The sequence below is a fragment of the Centrocercus urophasianus genome, unplaced genomic scaffold (genome assembly GCF_019232065.1).
Source record: "Centrocercus urophasianus isolate 14NV4802_14NV808 unplaced genomic scaffold, USGS_Curo_1.0 seq_12, whole genome shotgun sequence".
NCBI classification, from domain to species: Eukaryota; Metazoa; Chordata; class Aves; order Galliformes; family Phasianidae; genus Centrocercus; species Centrocercus urophasianus.
The window spans coordinates 37674959-37694590 of NW_024884364.1; the positions used below are offsets into that span (position 1 = coordinate 37674959).

Sequence of the window (19632 nt, forward strand, 5' to 3'; positions counted from 1 at the left end):
TATCAATTTAATATTCACATGTCTCAGGGAAAAAAAAGGTGTGTGTTACGGGGGACTTCTGAAGTTATTGTAATGTAAGACATGAAAAATGTTTCCACTATTCATCCTAGATTCACTTTGTGCCACACAATGAATATAAACAAACTGATCTGTTTATTCTAAGCTGCCTTTAGCCTTTACATGAGCAGGTACCAACACAGAAAACAGGCACCACCACAGGATCCCAGGACCCAGCCCAGGGCATGTCATGCTCTGTGAGGTGACACTCCTTGCTGTGATGTCACAGTTGTGGCTTTCACCCCTGTGGCAGCGGTGGGGGCGGTGGCTCAGTCCGCTTGTGGGACGCGCAGGAAGTGAACCCAGAGAGAGCGTTGTGTCTGTCTGGAAGCATCCTGTTGTGATGGAGCGGCTGAGAGCCCTTCGAGGTGAGGTCCCTCCACCTCTCGGGACACCGTGGTGCTGCCCGAGCACGTGTGTGCCTCCAATGCCTGTTTAGGACGTGCCAGCAGCACTGTCCTTGCTCTGCTGAGTGCAGCCGCCCACTGTGCTTTCCCCAGTACCCCAACAAGGGGAAGGCTCTCTCCCCTCTCCCCACTGACCACACGCGTGCCAGCACAGCCCACCCCGCGCTGTGGGGCTGGAGGAGCGTTCCTCCCAGAGCTGGCTGCATGCTCGGCCCTGGCTCCAAGCAACACCGGCGGCAGCTGCTCTGCTCTTTCCTTCCAGGTCTCTTTGCCTGTGTGGGCTGCATGCCCAGACGCACACGTCGCGGGGAGAGAGGCAGGGTGGAAAGCCCTGTCCCCACCTGTGCCGTGACTTTACTGCTGCAGCGCCTGCAAGACCAGGAGGTGAGCTGGGGACGTCCAACCATCGGTCCTTGCCCTGCTTCTTGTCCCGTGGCTGCCAGGCCCCGGCAGCACATCGGCATAGCGATGGGCGGCAGCGGGCGGCTCCCCGGGAACAAGGGCAAAGCAAAACGTGACCTATCCCTGTCCCCAGGGTGACCGAGAGCAGGCGTACTGCGAGCTGGAGCACGTCCTGGGGGAAGAGGACAGCCGCCCGCCGTGCGGAGTGGTGAACCGGCTGCTGGCTGAGGTGTCCCAGGACCTGACAGCAGCCCAGGTGAGGGCTCACTCCCGAAGGCAAAGGGAGCTGCCTGCCCGTGCTGCTGTTCTGCTGGCAGACGGCGCTGGCTTGGCCCTTCCGAGGGAAGGCTCGGGCAGCCTCCTGTGCCGTGTGTCACCAGTGACTCTTTTTCAGGGCGTGATGGACAGCGTGAGGACGGCTGCCAGCAATGTCCTGGTGGCTCTGGCCCGGACTCACTTCTCCATGGTGATGGCCGAGCTCCAGGGCCACCTGAAGGCCACACGGGAGATGTGCAAGGAGTTTGTGCTCGTCACCTTGAGCAAACTCTTCGGCATCTATGGTAGAGTGCCCTCAGCCTCCTGACATCTATAACAACTAGGGAGAGGGGTCTCTCCCCTTGCGCATGATGTGCATAGAGCTGGGGGGTGCAGGGCTCTGCAGCCTCTCCTCCCTCCCTGCTGAGGCTCTGACCGTGCCCTTCTCCTTCCTCTCTGCAGCTCCACAGTGCATCTCTTTTGTGTGGCTGACGCTGGCCGGCCTGTGCAGTGTGGTGGGTCGGGTGAGGAGCGGCCGGACCCTGCGCACTGCTTGTGCTGGTGAGTGCCGGCCCCAAGGCAGGGGGGCTGGGGACAGCCCTTGCACCTCACCCTGCTGCAGACTCTCACAGGCTGCCTTTTCTCTTCTTTTGTTGCATTGTTGTTGTTGTTTTCTATAATTAATTACTTGTTTGTTTGTTTGTTTGTTTGTTTGTTTTCAGTTGTGAAACAATGGATGGATGGCGTCAAGATTCACTTGTCCTCTGGAAAGCACAGCCCCTGGCCTGCCACAGAGAAAGAACAAATGTATGAGAATCTTCATGAGCTCTTCTTCTTTGTGGTCAGCAACTGGCAGGACTGCAAGGAGGAAGAGGTGAGCACTGCTTCATTCCCAGCCCGGGATGGCAGCTGGGGCATCCATGTTGGCAGCTCTGTCTGTGCCCAGCAGGCTGAGAGCAGAGGGGTGTCGAGAGGGTGTGGGCTGGCTCTGCAAAGGGCCCCAAACTGGCTCTGTGCTTGGGGCTGGATCTCCCTGCCAGGGAGCAGTCACAAGTCACAGCATTGTGGCAGGGAGAGCCGGGGATGAGGGTATGGGGAAAACCTGCCTGCCCAGGGAGAGCGAGCCCATGTCCTGCTGGGCACAGGGGTGTGGGGAAGGGGAATGGAAAAAGAAAGCCCTCTTTGTAGGAAGGGCAGACCTTCAGTCTTTGATGCTGGGCCTCTGCCATCCCTCTCCAGGACAGACAGGCCGTTCTCGGGGCTGTGGCTGCCATGATGACTGTCCTCCTGCAAGAGGAGCTGCCCCGAGAGCACGTCTGGGAGCGGCTCCTCTGGCTCGTGCACCCGTGTCAGGAGATGCAAGACACCTGCAGGGTGGCCAAGGTAAGATGTTGCACAGGGCTTGGTGTGGACGTGGGGCCCGTGCAAGTGCCACAAGGGGTCAGGGGGGTGCAGGGAGGAGGTGGGCGGTCCTTGGACAAAGAAGGAACAGGTGCTCAAGGGAAGTCTGAGGCTTGCTGAGCTCTTCAGTCCAGGAAGGAACAATGTGGACAGGAGCCAGGAGGAAGCCAAGAGTCACTGGTGCCCATCTCCTGGGGATGGGAGGCTTCACCACCACCATGGGGGCTCCTGAATCTGATGGGGGAGAAGAGGGCTGCGGGTGGGAAATGCCTGCAAATGATGCCCAAGCCCCAAGGCTCAGCTAAGAGCAGAGAGCCTCTCTTGGTGCTGCTGGGGGGGACGGACAAACAAGAACGCTTGTGTGGCAGCTTCTCCCAGCAGACAAACCACTGGGAAACAGTTCCTCTGCTCTGCTCCCTAGTGGCTAGATGTGGCTTCAGCCCTTTCTTCCTCTGCTGGTCTCTTGCAGAGCCTTCATATGTTCCTGGAGGCCTTACCGGGAGTTCAGTCTGTCATCCCTAAGGACAAGTTTCTGGCCGTCACCAGTGCCGTGTTCTATCAGGTAAGGGGAGCCTATCCTTGTGTGCACAGCAGTTTCCCTCTGGGCTAAGCCTCAGGAGGACTGCAAAGCTCTGAGCCTCTGATGGCTGCTCAGCCTTAGCTCCTGCATGCCTGTGGGGCAGGCTTAGTTTTGTCTGTGTGTCCTCTTCCTGAGAGTGTCAAGGGAGACAGGAGCTGGCAGCACAGTGTCTTTTCCATCCTCAATGCTCATGTGATTTTCTCAAATGGACTTTGTTCCCACAGCTCTCTGATGACGCCAAGCAGCACAGCGAGGCTGACAGAGCAGAGCTGACCCGCTGCATCCTGCTGCAGGGTAAGGAGAGGAGCTCTGGCGATGTTTGCCAGTGCTCTGGCCAATACATCTCTCTCTAACCTCACGAATGGGCACGAGTTGCTCACTAACACAGCATGGGATTTCCTTTCTGCAGCCCGAATCTGCCCAGAGGAAACGGTCCTGTTTCTGCAGTCGCAGCTGGGCGATGAGTGGGAGGCTGGATGCGTGGCAGCCCTGGGTCTGCTCGGCGCTCTGGCTCGCTCTGATGGTCAGTACCACGGGTCGGGACTTCCAGGGATCCCTTTTGCCATCTGAGTTGTGCCTCCACGCATGCTTCTGTGCATCTCTTGCAGAGCCTGCGATGACAGAGAAGCTGCCGCAGATTACAGAGGCTGTGCAGCGTGTGTGCAGTGACCCCAGGACCCGGGTGAGCTGTTTGGGGAAAGGAAAGCACTGTCAGGGTGGTGATGCTGCTGCCAATACGGCAGGGCCTGGGGTGACCGGGGATGTGCTGGGGCATCGACCACATTTCAGGAGATGTGGTCTCCTGTCAGGAGAGCAGGCAGTGTGGAGCGGTCAGGTCCCTGTGCTGTGCATGGAAAGTGCACAGCCTGGTGCTAAGGCCTGGCCCTCACCTCTTCTCCTCTGCTTTTGTCATCTCTGCTCATGCCCAAAGGGCACCTCATGAGCAGGTGGCTTCCCTTTGCCTTCTGAGCAGGAAAATCACACCCACAATTGACCCCTGGCAGGTGAGGAGGGCCGTGCTGCACTTCATTGAGGATCTGCTCAGCGCTAACGCCTGGAGCTGCTCAGCCTGGGATGTGGTGGGGCACATCTTCAGGGAGTTCAGCCGCACCACAGGAAGAAGGGTAAGGACAGTGGGCAGCATCTTCCTTTGGAAGACCTGTGCAGCTCATAGGCTGGCACAGAAGCACCGGTGGGGCCACACCTGAGCCTCCTGAAAGGCTCCTGAGAACTGAGAGTAACCAGTGTTTCAACACCACTGTTGTGCAGGCAGCCGGAGACCTTTCCACCCAGGAAGCCAAGGAAGAAGGAGCTCTCCAAGAGCTGTGCATCAACATCCTGGGGTCACTGGATGTCTCTGCGAGAGGGATCTCCAAAGTAAGTCACACTCTGCCCTGCTGCCACTCCTTGCCTTTGCACCACGTGTTCCTCGTCCCCTTCCAACACCTCAGGTCTGTCCTCCAGCGTGCTCTGAAGGAAATTCAGAGTCCTCTTTATCTCTGAGCGGAGGCACGAATGCTGACATGCTCAACTGCCTCGTTCCCTACAGCTCCTGTGGCCGCGGCTGCTGCTGTACGTGGTGCCAGCCCAGTACACCGGCATGCTGATCCCGGTCTCCCGCTGCGTCCAAGCCCTGGCCAAGAGAGGGGAGCTGACGGTGCGGGACATGGAAGATCTGGATCCCCACTTCCTCAGCTCCATGTTTCAAGGTAGGAGCAGAAGCTCCCCCGTGAGCTCTGCTGACCCATGTTAGCACCCAGAAGGGAGAGCAGAGGTGCACGTGGCAGGGCACAGAGTGTCTTGGAGTCTTACTCAGCACTTCTTTCTCCTCGCAGGCCCACTGCTGACTCCCCAGACACTGCTGGCACGTCTGCTGGTAAGTAGATGCTCCTGAGGCCGGTGCCACAAGCCCCGAGGAGGAAGCAGCATGGCCGAGCGTGCCAGCACCTGCCTCACTCCTGGGGATGCCGTTCTCTTCCTAGCTTGCAGTGTCATGGGCCAAGCTGCTGGCTGCTCCTTGCCCATCAGGGCAGAGCCAAGCTGCTTTCCTCCTGGGGGAAGCCGCTTCTCTTGCAGCAGAAGTGACCCCGTTTCTCCTTGCTCTCTCTCAGGTGGTGGCAGGGAGCCCTTTTGCAGGCAGCGAACTCCAAGCCGCTGCCTTGCTGCTCCTGCAAAACCTCCACAGCAAGATCCACAGAGCTGTGGGGGCCAAGTGGGCTGCTGAGATCCCCCTGCTGCTGCAGCGCCTTGAAGGTAAAATGCTGGTGGGGAGGGAGAGGTAGAGTGGGCGAGTGCCCAAGCCAAGCCAGGTTTGGTGCAGCTCTTCTTTTGTGGCTTGATTCCAAGCAACACTCTTTTGCTTCTTGCTGCTGTGCAGGGAAAGATGAGAGCTTCCCGAACTCTGAAGACTGGGATCACTGTCTGCTAAAGGTACAGCACTGTGGAGAGACATGGTGCAGAGAAATGCTTGCCTGCCTGCCACAAGGAGCCCCGCTCCCATACGAGCCACCACGGGACAGGAACAGCCTCTCAAAAGCTGCTGTGGAGCAGCTGCTCGCCTTTGCAGCGCTGCCTCTTCCTCTTTGTCCCAAGCCCAAGGGGGGTCTTAGGAGAGGAGCAGTAGGTGGCTTTAATGGAGGGAATGCTGGGGGGAGCTGGGAGAGGGGCTGTTCTTCCAGGCACCTCTCTCCAGAAGGCTGCAGTGACTTGGGAACGCGGGAAGAGGCAAAGGGCAAGGGAACATTGGCTTCTCCTGTTCTCCAACAGTTCCTGAGGGCATCGCTGGACGTCGTGGAGGACGAGGCCTGGACCAAGGCCCTGAGCTGCGAGCTGAGCCGGCGGCTGAGCAGCTCTGCCAGCAGCTCTGCAGAAAAGGTGAGTTCCCCGCGGCTCTAATCAGCAGTGCCCAACTGGGGCTGGGGCTGAGGCTGCTGCTCTGCCCACACGGGCTGCTCACGCTGCTTCCACAGCCTGTGCCCTCACAGGACGGTTCCCTGCAAACTGCCTGGGGCTGGCTACAGCTCTGCTCCACAGCTGCTCTCAGTGATTCCCAGGGAGTGTGGGTCCTTCCCATCTAGCCCTCTCCTGCTGGTCAGGCTGCTGCCACATCCCAGCTTACTCCTTCCCTTCCCACGCAGACCTTCCTGTACAAGGCTCTGGGTGCCGTTCTGGGAGCTTGTAAGGAAGTCCTCCATGTCCAGGAGAAGCTGCTGCAGCACCTGGAGGAATCCAATGCAGAGGAGCCATCTGAGGCCCAGGTGAGCTCTCTTCTCCTCCAACTCTGTGAGCATCCCCGCTCTGTCCCTGGGGCAGAGGGCTTCTCCTGGCCCTGCTCCGGGCCTTTCCATCTCCTCAGTGCTGCCGTTTCCCCCAGGCAAGGACCAGCCCGGCCACTGTGGCTGGCCGTGCCAGCAGGTTCAGGCCTGGGCCAACTGCCCCTCGTTCTTTTGTGCAGGGAATGATCTCTCTTGTCAGCCTTGCTGCTGACAGCAACTTCCACACAGTCCTGGACACACTCACCATGTTTGCGTCCAGGCTGTGCAAAGGCCAGAATGGGAGGATCTCCAGACGCAAGAAGGTAAAGTGCTACGGGTTTCCATCTTGGCATTCTTCTGCCTTATTTTCACAGCAGCTCCTGCCCTGGGAGCCCAGGTGCACCGCAGGGCACTGGGGGCTGCTGAGCGACTGTCTCAAGGCATTTCTCCCCACACAGACGGAGCTGGACAGCGCGAGAGCTCAGGCTACACGCAGCGCTCTCATCCTCGCCCATGGCAGCTTGGCACTGCGAGCCTCCAAGGAGCAGCTGCTCGCCCGCCTGGAGGGAGACATTGTGGGCAACATCCTGCTGCTGTACAGCTGCAGCTGCCAGGTGAGAGCTCGAAGTCTGCCAGGGTGTCAGAGCATCCAGCTGCAGCCCTTCCATTTGGGGGGATGCTGAGATAGGCCTTCTCTTTCCAAAGGTCCCCTGGGGAATGGTTTGTGCCCAGCTGAAGATCCACGCCCTTCCCTTAGCGTTGCCCCCATGTGTCCCCTTTACAGCCCCTGGCCCTTCCCACAGTTCAAAGAATGTTCTCTCTTGGCCTCAGGACTTGCAGAACAAGCTCGCACTGGTGCAGAGCATCACTGACTTCAGCTCTGCCGTCCATGCCGTGGGTGGCTCCGCCTTCTTTAACCCCTCCTTGAAGAGCAAGCTGCTGGAGATCCTGATGGTGAGTGCCTAGAGACAGGGCTCTCTGCAGAGGAGTTCCGGGCTGTGCCACGAGGCTCCCATCCCTGGAACCATGCAGGTCTCCCTCAGCCATACATCTCCAGCTGGTGGGGACCTTGGGTGCTGGCAGGCAGCGGTTGGGCAGTGGGCTAGGTCCACCAGCTGTGGAACTGCTGCATCCTGCAGTGCTTCCATGGGAAATGTGGGAACGATGGGGCTGGTGTGTGGCAGTTGTTTCAGTCTCTGGGCCAGGCAGAAGAGCTCTCTCTTGGCCCTTGCCCACGTTGACAATGTTTCTCTGGTACTTGCAGGACTTGCTGAAGAAGTATTACATGGGCACCCCTGTCTCCCCAGTGCCCCTCAAGGTGATTCTGGCCCTGGAGCAGTTGAGGTAAGGGTGGGAGCCTCTAGGCTTGCAAGGCGGATGGTGGTCCCCCTTTAGGGTAGCTTCTGAAGGCCTGGAGGGGGGAGGGTGTAAGGAGCTGCATCTACAGGAGAGAAGGCTGGGCCATTGTGGCCAGTGAAGCTGAGATTCTGGGCAGGCAGAAAGGCCTGGTACTCCTGTCCCCAGGCAAGGAAGAGAAGGGAGACCTGGGGCCTTCTTCCCTTCAGAGCAAAAGTTGGTTCACTGCTGCCAGGGAGGAGGCGGGCGCTGCTGGAACTGAAGACAGTGCTCAGCAGCACGGGCTGGCGGTGTTGGCTTTGCAGCTTTTGATTGGGAGAATCTCAGACATTGTCTGCACCAGTCTTGGAGAGCAGTGGTAAAGGCCCTTTCTGCTTTCTCTTCCTTTTTTCCTCCCGTCAGCAAGCTGAAGCCCTCTTTAGGAAGCAAGGATGCACGTGAAATGTTGGCTCTGTGCTGCAAGAACATTGTGTCACATCCTTCAGCAGAGATGATGCTGAAGATCAAGAAGTCACGGCAAGCAGCACAGTACCTGCAGGTAACCTGCCGTAACTTTCCCGGCCACCTCTGCGTCAGAGCCCTACCTCAGCACACACGGCCTATGCTCCAGCAGCAGCCGTGATGCCACACCTCAATCCCCTCTCCTGCTTTCAGCTTCTGCAGACATCGTTGAACGCTCTGGGCCGGCTCATGGTGGTCCTGCTTGAGACAGAGACCACCCGGGGATTCTTCCAGAACATAGTCCAGGTGAGTACGTGTGGGGCAAGGGAGGAAGCATGGTGCCCGTTGATAGCAGGGACAGAGATCTGGGGACTGACAGTGTGATCGAATGGGGAGAAATCTCCTGCTAACAGGCCAGCTCACTGCGAGCTGAGAAATGGGCAGAGAAATGGGCTCTGCAGGAGGAAAGGCAGGAGCCAGCCCCTGGTAGGGCACAGCCGAGGAAAAGCTCCTGGGTTAGGAAGCAGCAGTATCTGCAGAAAATGGGAGCAGCAGTGTCAGCGCACAGTGAGGCAGGGGTCCACGTGGAGCCACAGGGCAGGACCTGAGGGAAACTGTTGGGAAAAGAGGGACAGGGAGAGGGATGGCAGGAAGGGAAAAATGTCCATGGTGAGACATGCTCTGCTTCAGGTCCTGCAGAGATCACTGACCTCAAACAACATGTGGGAGCGTAACAGGGCCCTGCAGACCTGCTCCCAGCTGCTGGCTGCTTGTGAAGAGCTTCCGGTGAGTAAAGAGCCCCACTGCATGCTCCCTGCTCCCTCCCCAGTGCCCCTGAGCTGGAAGGCGAGCTCTGCCCAGCTGTGCATGCTGGTATGGGGAAGGCACGGGCAGGAGAAGCTAGGGAGAGCTGGGGCTGCCTACAGCTTTGTTCCTGCCTCTCATCCCTGCAGAGAGGAGATGCCTGTGAGTCCTTTGGCTCCTTGGTGGGATTGCTGGCTCCGCTGACATGTGACCCCATGCCCACATCCCGCCAGTTGGCCGCCACCTGCCTGAGCTCCCTTCTGCAAATCCAAGGTGAGTAGAGCGGGATGCACCAGCCCTGTGCTCTCCTCCGCAGCACTACCAGAGCCCCACGGGCTGGGCCCTGTGTACAGGAGGGAGAGGCACCATGCACAGTTCTCTTCTTGTCCCCACCCTGTCCTCAGTCTCTCCCCCATGGAAAGCAGTTCTGTTTTCAGAAGCATGACTTCCCTTTCCCCCTGTGCTCTTTCCAGCCAAGGCGGCCAACAGAGTCATCGAGACAGGAGACGCTGGGAGCCTGTGTGAGGGGCTGAATGCCTGCAGCACCGCTGCTCAGCTCCAGACCTCATCCAAACTGGCAAGGGTAAGTGGACCCAAAAAGGGGTGGTGGCATCTCAGTGCATAGGCTTCTGCACGACCCTAGGCTGTCCCCAGCCTTTCATACCATTTCCAAAATGAGCTGTCATCCTGAGACCTCTTTTCTCAGCAAGTAGCAGGAGGCTCTGAGCTACGTCTGCCCTTCAGGCCCCCCATGCAAGGAGCTGATTCCATGGTGTGTCTGTGTGTGTGTGTGACTGTGGCTGCTAGGTAGGCTTTGCATGTAAGCAGAAACCATGGGTGGAGCAGCTGAGAGAAGGCTCAACCGCCTTCCGTATAAAGAGCAGGGTAGGAGAGCAGGAGCGCTGTGATGGCCCCTGAATGACCGGCAAGCTGCTGAACTAAGAACGCCCTAAGACTGCTTTCTGTTTTGAAGAGCTGCTGCAGAGCAGTGATGAGATCTCTCCTCTTCTCTTTCCTCTGCAGATGGTGTGCAGAAACTTCCCCCTGGAACGCACCGTTGACTTCCTGATGGCCATCAAAGAGACCTTGCGGAAAGCCAGGGGAATGCGCGTGCGTGCAGCTGGGAAGTGGATGATCACCTTTCTGCAGATGTACGGGAAGGACATCTGTCGGGACGTAAGAGACTTTCTTCCACCTCTCTTGGACTTTTGCTGGCTGTTGCACTACACCTTGTGCCATTTGCCTCCTGTGCTAAAGAAGCACAGCCTGAGTGCAGAGCCAGGGCTTGGACATGGTGGCTGGCGTGCAATTTAGGCTCAGGCCTTGGCAGCATGTCAAGGGAGCAGGCACTGCTCATGTGCTGAATGTCCATCGTTAGGCCCTGCAGAGTCCAGGATGCAGCAAGTCATTCTTTCTGCCCTTCTTCTTTCAGGTGCTACCAATCCTCCACATCCTGCGCAGCTGCACATCATCCGCGCAGCAGAGCACGTTCATGCCCTTCCTGTGCCAGGCGGTGGTCATCCTCACCCGCTGCCACAAAGAGGTCATGATTGACAACTTCTCCCGGCTGCTTGGGCCCACAGACAGGTATCAGCACTCCTGCCTTTGCTGTTGGTGCAGCCCCAGTTGTAGCTTGCCTCTGTCAGAGGAAGTAAGGAGGAATGCTTCCCGGGAGGAAACACAACAATTTCCTAGTCACAACTTGTGATTCTCCTTTTTCTAGTGAGATGTGGAGGAGAATAAGAGAGTTTTGTCTACAACGGTGGAGCCGATAGAAGAGCGAAGCGAAAAGAGAAAAGGAAGAGAACAGAAAGAGAAACAGAAAGAGAAAAGAGAAAGGGAAGATGAGCTTAAAAATTGTATTATTTATTAAAAATACATAAATAAATTAATTAATAAATAAATAGTACTCTTTTTTTTTTTTTTTAACCAAGTCTTCATTTTAATAGCTGCTGTCTCTTCTCCATACCAGTTACAGAATCACAGAGTCACCAAATGTCAGGGGTTGGAAGAAACCTCAAAAGCTCATCTAATCTAATCCCCCTGCTGGGAACACCTAGGTTAGGTCACACAGGAATGCGTCCAGGCAGGTTTTGAATGTCTCCAGAGAGGGAGACCCCACCACCTCTCTGGCAGCCCGTTCCAGTATTCTGTGACCCTCACCATGAAGAAGTTTCTTTCTAGCATTAATGTGGAACCTCTTCTGTTCCTGCTTGTCCCCATTGCCCTTATCCTGTCACTGGATGTCACTGAGAAAAGCCTGGCTCCATCCTCCTGACAGACATCCTTGACATATTTAGAAGCGTTCAGTAGGTCACCTCTCAGTCTCCTCCAAGCCAAAGCTCCCTCCGACTTTCCTCGTAAGGGAAATGCTCTGGTCCCTTCCTCATCTTTGTGGCTCTGTGCTGGACTCTCTCAAGCAGTTCCCTGTCCTTCTTGAATAGAGGGGCCCAGAACTGGACACAATACTCCAGATGCGGTCTCACCAGGGCACAGTAGAGAAGCAGGAGAACCTCTTTTGACCTACTAACCATGCCCCTTCTAGTAGGTCCCAGGGTGCCATTGGCCTTCTTGGCCACAAGGGCACAGCACTGGCTCATGGTCACCCTGCTGTCCACCAGGACCCACGGGTCCCTTTCCCCTACGCTGCTCTCCAACAGGTCAGTCCCCAACCTATACTGGTACCTGGCATTGCTCTTGCCTAGACACAAGTCTCTAGCTTGCCCTTGATGCATTTCATTCCATACAAAATAACTATAAGATAAATTAATGGAGGAACAGAATTGCAGCATTTCTTATTTTCAGTAGTTTGTTGTTTTTCTGCTTGTTGAAGCCTGTTGTTCACTTCTCAATTAGTAGGTGTGAGGTATTGCTTTTGGGCCTTGCATACATTCCCAACTAAATTTATTCTATGAGTCTACAATAACACCTGTTTTCAGCGTTGCCACCTCCTTCCGTATGGTAAAAACAAGCAGCAATAAATTAACCATTTTTAACATGTGAACAGATATTTTCCTGCACTATTTTCCGTGCTCTCAGAACTGGATTTCACTCATTCTGTCTTACCGCGAACGTACAGTATTTAACACTGTGCCTTGCAGTCTGTACACAGGGAGGCCATGAAATGAACACGGCAGTTTGTGGGGAACGTCAACTGTGTGTTGAGAGCCCCATCCAGTGGCTGAGTTGTGGTTCAGCACAGAAACGTGTTAAGGCAAAAAGCATCCGATCATTTTCAACTCGATGTACAGGAGCAGCTGCATGGCACAGCGGGAAGCTAAGGGTCACCGCTCAAATCCCAGATCAGAACCCACTTAAAGGTGCTAAGTAATCGATCATGAAAGACTTGGTCCTACTCTTGTTTACTTAGAAGAGGATCTGTGTGTTCAGCTCGACTTACATTGTAACATATCTATATATACATTGAGAAATGTATAGACTTACAATGACTGAGCATGATGAAGATAGCTTTCACTCCATGAAAAACTGTATTTGTTACAAGTACTAAGTACTGATCTGCACAGACTGTTATTAACTGGGTTTCCACACAAATCTACTCCAGGCCCTACTACTAGAAGAACAGTATCTGAAATATTTAAGCAACCTAACATAAAGCTGAATCCTGAACTTTATCTAATCGCCTAGAAAATTATCTTTTTGATAATTTAGACAGTGGGAAATCCAATTAATAAGAGTAGCTTGCCTCTTCTTTAACAATCCTCATTTCTATAGAGCTCATGGATGAAATCTTGATGCCTGTTCTTTCAGCAAATCACCTGCGGTAAATTAAAATCATATAAGCATTGCTACCATCACTGCTGCATTGGCAGCAAATTTGCTGTGTCCTCCCCGCTCACAGTCCTCTTTGGCTCCCTTTGCTGTGGTAATCATGCACAGTCAGTGCACTACTTCAATCTCTCATTTCAGTGGGAACAGAACATTTCAATCTCAAACATGGCTTTGAAAATTTCAACCTAACACTTTATAATAATTCCAAATCTAGTAAGCATTGCAAGTTGACAAATGATGAGAAACACTTTCCCCTGATTCCAGCAATCAGGTTCCTTGGAGACCTCTTCAAGACTTCTTTCATCTCCAGAGTTGTATGCCAGAAGGTATAACTGTTTAACCTAAACAGTTCCTAAATTGGACCTTTTATAAGTAAAATGAAAAAAGACTATAAAGAAGAATATTCGTTGAAGGTAATTTATTTGCATACTGTCAGACTAAATACAGCATCTGACAGTGGGCTTTGCAGTTAAATGGAGAGCATATCTCAGTGTATTCTTCCCACTGTTGTACAATCATAGAAAAGAGAGCAGAGATAGAAATATGCAGCTGGAGCAGGGGTATGTGGGGAAGGTGGAAATGTGCTACTGATTAAAACAGTGCTGTTAGAGCATCCATTCAACAACAACAAAAAAAAAACACTAATTCCCTGTCAGGTGTGTTTGTTCAAAGGGCTGCACAAATAGCAAACTGCATTCTCAAGATGTCTGTGGCACTGTGCTCAGCTTTTTTGTGTGTGTCTAGAGGACTCTGAGCTTGATAGCAAGGACCGGAGATGTGAGTTGGTTCCATGTTTGAAACTGATTTTAGCACTCATAGCATTCATAACTCTTCAGAAGAATTAATACTTAGCAGAAGCCTGACTAAAAAGACCATACAAGTAAATTTCACCTGAATTACAGTTTCACTGATGGAAAGCAAATTTGAAGGCTGTAGCTTGTAAAACAACTACATATCCAGTATAAAAATGCTCCTCATTACACTTTTGTTGAAAATCTGGTGTTTGAATAGAATTGAAAAATATTAAGTCAAACAAGACAAAGAGGGAGGGAAGCTCTAATCTAGTTTTGTCTTACTTATTTCTAACTACTGTAGTGAAAGTTCTGCAATTTATCCCACACTATTCTAGCACCTCATTCCTAAGGCCAGCAGGTCGAGGGAGGTGATCCTCCCCCTCTACTCTGCCCTGGTGAGGCCTCATCTGGAGTACTGCGTCCAGTTCTGGGCTCCCCAGTACAAAAAAGACAGGGATCTCTTGGAAAGAGTCCAGCGGAGGGCCATGAAGATGGTGAAGGGCCTGGAGCATCTCTCCTATGAGGAAAGGCTGAGTGAACTGGGTCTGTTCAGCCTTGAGAAAAGAAGACTGAGAGGGGACCTGATCCAGGTCTATAAATATCTGAGGTGTGGGGGGCAGAATGGCAAGGACGGACTCTTTTCAGTGGTGAGTGGAGACAGGACAAGGGGAAACAGCTGGAAACTGCAGCATGGGAAGTTCAGCACAAATGTGCGCAAGAACTTCTTTACAGTGAGGTGACGGAGCACTGGAACAGGCTGCCCAGGGAGGTGGTGGAGTCTCCTTCTCTGGAGATGTTCAAGACCTGCCTGGATGCCTACCTGTGCGACCTGCTGTAGGGAACCTGCTTTGGCAGGGGGGTTGGACTCGATGATCTCTGGAGGTCCCTTCCAACCCCTTAAAATAAATAAATAAATAAATAAAAGTAAGTGTGCTGGTACACATGCACTGTGCCATGCACCCAACACAAACTTGGACCCCTGAAACCTCAATGAAAAAGCCCCATTTAGTTGTAAGACATGCTTCAGACACTTTTATGAAGCAAGGGAGTAAAGCTTCTACTTAGTGAGTAGTCATCAGGAAGCGAAGGACAAAATTGAGGAACCTTTCAGAAGAATGAAAATACCATTCTGAATGTAACAAAGGGAAGAAGGGCAAAGATCAAATTGCTTGTTTATACCACGGAAGAAATATCATGTAAGCTTGAATAGCAACTCTTTGTAGCCTCTTCTAAAAATGACCCTAAACAAATTGACAGTCAAAAAAAGCTGTTATACTAAACTCAGTGTTCTTAGTAGGGGCCTCCAGTTACAGCAGTTACAGTGCTAGCACTATTCAAATCTAGGTACCCAGTAAGCCATACACCATCATCTGTTCATTTCTCTTGACTCCTATGAGGATGGACAGCAAGTGACTCCGAGTGCTTGTATTAGGGTCTAAGTTTGATTCATCCTCTGTAAGGATCACTGCTCTGCCAGTGGTGGCTGAGGCAGCTAAGTACCATAAGCATTTGTAGCAAAGTGCTGTGAAGTACCTTGTGACAAGACTGCAATTATGTCTTCCCACAGTGACTTGACTTGTCCATTATGGACATTACAGCTTTTCCAAAAATTGCACTATATTTTTAAAAATATACACACTAAGATAGGTCTGGCAGAAGAGTTATGCTGAAGTGAACACTACAAAATCCTTCATCTCACCTTGCATGGATATAAGTAGTATTTATTAGGGTACAAATTCAGCAGCTTCTTCACAGGAAAGAGAATTGGATAATAGCTCAGCTCCGCATTGCTTTTTAAGCCAACGCATACAGGCTCTGACAGTTATTTCCAAGAGCCAACTGAAAGTTCAGAATAGCATTTCAGTAGAAAATGTCAACAAAATCTAAATAGTAGCTGAGGACAGAAGGTTATTCTTAGAAAATTGCCACAAAAGCTAATTACTAAACCTGCATAGGGAACTCTGATTTCCTATAGCTGTTGCTCTAGTAGAGAGCTTAAATTATCCAAAAACATTTGCTTTAATTATTCTGTTCTTAGGAAACTACTATTTGATTTTTTTAAATTTTTGATTTGAAGATGAAAGGATATATCCCCAGAGCTCCCTTTCCAGCAAAAACTTTTATTTTTTAACAATCTCTGCTTCTTGTAACATAGCCTCTAATACCATTCAAATCTATTAGAATCTTATGTGGGAAGCTTAACTAGGTAAGAGACTCTTTTCATCGCATGGTCAGGGATGTATTAAATTATCACATTCAAAATGCAACAGATGTGTTGTGAATGTATTGAAATATCACCGGTAGACTTCATGTTGAGGGTATCTGCAGCTTTTTTGCATTCCTTCTAGAAGATTCAGATCCTTCTACAATATTTTTCAGAGTGTCTTATATATTTAGCTAGAGGTATTCTCATTTTACCATGGAAAAACATTGTGTATGTAACACTTGTCCTTGATAGAGAAGGAATGACAAACACAAGAATGAAAGAAACATGCACTCAGGATGATCACGTGAAATGCAAGAGGCTCACGTTCAATGTGCATTCTGCCCACTTAGGCCACTTACTGTCATAGAATCACATGGGATCATGTGACTGGGAACATAATGCTCTCAAAGATGTTTTGACACCAAAGAAACACTTCTCATTACAATGTTCTAATTAAAGGGAAGATTAACTGTGATGATAACCTAGCTTATCTGGTTCGCTGTGCTGCAGATTTTGTATAAAGGGAAACCACAAGGGAACTGCTCTTACAGACAGTTCAGAAGTAGATTCAGGGTTGTTGCATAGCCAGGAATGCAATCTAACTGTCATGCATTTCATGCATATAAATTTGGTTTGAATTTATGTAAATCAGTCAAGAAAGCCACTTTTAATTACACATCCTAGAGTACTAGTAGGTAGAGCTGCCTGTTTAAAGTTTCTTATAACTTTTCATCTAGAGCAATAGGCCTAGTTCTTTCACTGTATGTTCCTGAGGAGAGGATAAAAAATCTGGGAGCAGATTTAACAGAGCTGGGCTGAATTCTGAAGTCATCAAAATATAGAAATTTCCTTGGTGAAGAGAGACTGTTTTTTGAAAAGAACTCCTCAGCCTTGAAGAACCAATTCAGATTTTAAAAAATAAATAGAGGGATTGAAGTTTCTAAGAGATTAGTCTATGTTCCAATGAAAATGCTGTGAAGCAACAGAGTGGTTGAGTGGTTTGCATCTCCAGTGGAAGATGTTGAAGTGAGAATGAAATTTTTTAAGGGATGAAATAGAAATAACCAGATTAGACTGGACATAAAGGACATAAAGACTGTCCACTACTGATTAGACTGTAGACACACTGGGAATTCTGAACAGAGGAAGATGTTTAGAATAAATCAATATATATTTTCAGCAGAAGTGATTATTTCTATATTTCCCTTTTTACAATAAAGAAGTGGCAAGTAATAGGAAAAAAAAGAATTCCTATTGATTTTTGTTTAGCAGTCCTTTCTCAATTCTACAGCATTAAGAGATCATGAGATTAGTGCATTTTTTTTTAGGAATTATTATGTACAGACTGTTCTGAAGTCCTATTGACCTGTCTTGTGACAAGTTAGCAATCTAGTTATTCATTTATAGATAGTTACACCTTCATATACTTATGATTTATGGTGATACCACAGATCTTCTAGTTTGAGACTAAATAAGAATCAGATGTTTGCCTCAGAGTCCAATAAGCAGAGACTTGAAATGAAGGAGTTGTTGTTCTCACCCACATATGTGGTTAAGGTTTTTGTGCATAAAATCAGACACTTGAACACTTGAGCTTGAGATAATGTTGGAAGAAGAGGAACTTATATTTGTTTGATACTTCTAAATGCTGGTAAAACTTTCCCTTTTTTTCTCTCTAGCTGCCCAAAATGCATGACCAGATGTAGTTAGACATGACCAGAATGGTTCTAATTAGTATCTGAAGACTAAAGCAGTGCTGTACTATGAAACTTTTAGATTTTGCTAGATTAAGAATGCTTTTGATTTTTGACAATTCAGAAAATCACAGAAGAAATAAACTGTTATTTTTATTGCCTGCATTTCATGTATTTAAATGAATTTTGGTTTAATTGTATCACATATCAATATTGTGATAGAGCCAAAATTCATTCATTCATTCATTCATTCATTCATTTATTCATTTATTTTGTGAGCTGCCTTTGGGAGTGATTTGAACCTTGTTTTTTTTATTTTGACTCATCCCCCAACTTTTACATTAAAAGAATTACACACAAAAAAATATTAAATCAGTAAAAAAAAATTTCCAATTTCACAAGCTGTTTTGTCATGAACATCTGGTGTTATTTGGCAACAAAACAACAAAAAAGTAGTACAAATTTTCCATTCATCTTTGCTAATGAATTATTTGCCCTTCAGCCGCCAAAATTTTCTGCATGTGTTAGTTCAGCTGTTGTCAAATATTTTATACTGTCAGTGGAGTAAATAAAGCTAATCCGATTGTTGGTCTGATGATACAACACTGACTTTCACTACAGTGTAGCTGTTTCTTAAAGGTAAAAAAAAAAAAAAAAAAAAAACAAGTGTGAGAATTCAATACTTTTCCTATCAACTCTTAATAAGCATTTAATCAAGAACGCAGGTTCCACCTATTCTATTCTGCTTTTCCTGGCAGTTTTCTCATGCTTCCAGTCAGTCAGTGACTATGATTTGAATGTAGAAGAGCTCTTGTTGGAGCTACTATCTGATAATTAGATCAGAAGGCTCCTCTTAGGCATATCAGTATATATACTGCAGGCTTAAACAGTAGCCCACTTCATAGAGTCAGTATTGCAGCAGTTGGAACTGTCAACATTTTTGGTTGATGAAATCAAGGGATGTTTGTTACTCTTGTTTCTTTGTTACACTTTTTCCTGTCCTCTCTGCCACAAGCACATCAGGAATTCTTAGGTGTTGCACACACTCATTTTTCTATGTTTTGAACATTCATTGTTTATATTCTTTTTTTGTAACTTTTCATCAAACAACATCATGGTCTCCACTTTACTTTGAGAGCTGTTCTTGTCATGAAAAGGATAGGAAGATGCTCCAATGTGATCCCCAGCATCTCCCTTCTTGCTAATGGGCTTACTGGCTACCACCAGAAGCTGGAAAGAAGCTCTTTGTCTTCTTTTGTGGAGTTTTTATGGACGGATTTGATCTGTCTCTTTTCTAATGGAGGAGATAGAATCATGATAATTTAGAAAAAAAGCTGTTGTTCTGCTCGGATAATATATACTTTTTCATTTAGACAATCTCATGTGTTTCTCCTGCATTGAACTCCCTACTACTGTGAGACACAAAAAATGCTTCTCCTCTTCTCTATTTAGTGAGCATTTTTCAGTGTGAAGGGTCCCAGTACTCGGGGCGAAACTCTGAATTATGTAAATCACAAAATGTGATACAAACCTGTAAGTGAGAGAGCTCATTACTGGCTTTTGACTGAGAGGAGACATGGCAGTCATTAACCTGTTCAAAGACCTGCAGATTGAGGAAGCTGGCTATCTCTTTTCCTTCAAGCACACTGGAACTACCTCTTCAAATATTTGTATATATAGATTTTCAGTGACTAATTGGACACAGTTATACTGAGACCATAATAATTATAGCAGCCCATGAAGCTTCACACTCAAATAAAATGGTATATTTTGGGGATTCAGCAAATCAAATAATGAAGTAACAATTTCTGAGGTTGACTGAGGTAAAAGTGAGATGATTACAAGGAAAACGGTCCTGCACTGTCCCTCATTATTTTAAAAGAATATGCCCAATGATTAAACAGTGTAAGCTTTTGCTTTCAAAACAGAGGGGTCTACAGTCTCCACATTTTGGGATGCATGGTACATGTCTCCTCTTTGCTGAAGAACCATGCAAATCACACAGATTACACAGACCATAAATCACAGATGAATGAAAGAGGAATAGTTTCCCAGCATGTTAGAACTGCTGTGATTGTAGTGTTGAAAAAATCAGTGTACTGTGTGACAAAAGGCCATGGTGTATATGAGTACCATTGTCAGCAAAGCCCAAAATTCATATTTCAAATTATGTTCTGCTATGTGTTTTGCTT

At 49.4% G+C, this 19632-nt stretch overlaps 1 protein-coding gene across 1 annotated transcript; it reads left to right on the forward strand.

Annotated features, from left to right (window-relative positions):
• Positions 1-357: 357 nt before the first annotated feature.
• Positions 358-10776, forward strand: LOC122155799 (maestro heat-like repeat-containing protein family member 2B). The gene is made up of 31 exons (XM_042810008.1): positions 358-425; positions 727-848; positions 1000-1122; positions 1261-1426; positions 1584-1682; positions 1844-1995; positions 2361-2504; positions 2992-3084; positions 3327-3396; positions 3512-3625; positions 3711-3784; positions 4107-4226; positions 4372-4479; positions 4652-4811; positions 4938-4978; positions 5214-5355; positions 5480-5532; positions 5869-5976; positions 6240-6359; positions 6557-6679; positions 6815-6970; positions 7188-7310; positions 7621-7700; positions 8115-8250; positions 8367-8459; positions 8844-8939; positions 9107-9230; positions 9431-9540; positions 9981-10133; positions 10390-10544; positions 10681-10776. The coding sequence occupies exons 1-31, from the start codon at positions 401-403 to the stop codon at positions 10730-10732; spliced, it is 3435 nt and encodes a 1144-aa protein (XP_042665942.1). The 5' UTR covers positions 358-400; the 3' UTR covers positions 10733-10776.
• The last annotated feature ends 8856 nt before the right edge of the window (positions 10777-19632 follow it).

What these genes read in the sequence shown, in the direction of transcription:
- LOC122155799 (XM_042810008.1), top strand. Translation starts at nt 401, where the DNA reads ATGGAGCGGCTGAGAGCCCTTCGAG. An exon ending in AGGACCTGACAGCAGCCCAG is followed by an intron (nt 1,123 to 1,260) that starts GTGAGGGCTCAC and finishes ACTCTTTTTCAG; the next exon opens with GGCGTGATGGACAGCGTGAG. An exon ending in AAGCAGCACAGTACCTGCAG is followed by an intron (nt 8,251 to 8,366) that starts GTAACCTGCCGT and finishes TCCTGCTTTCAG; the next exon opens with CTTCTGCAGACATCGTTGAA.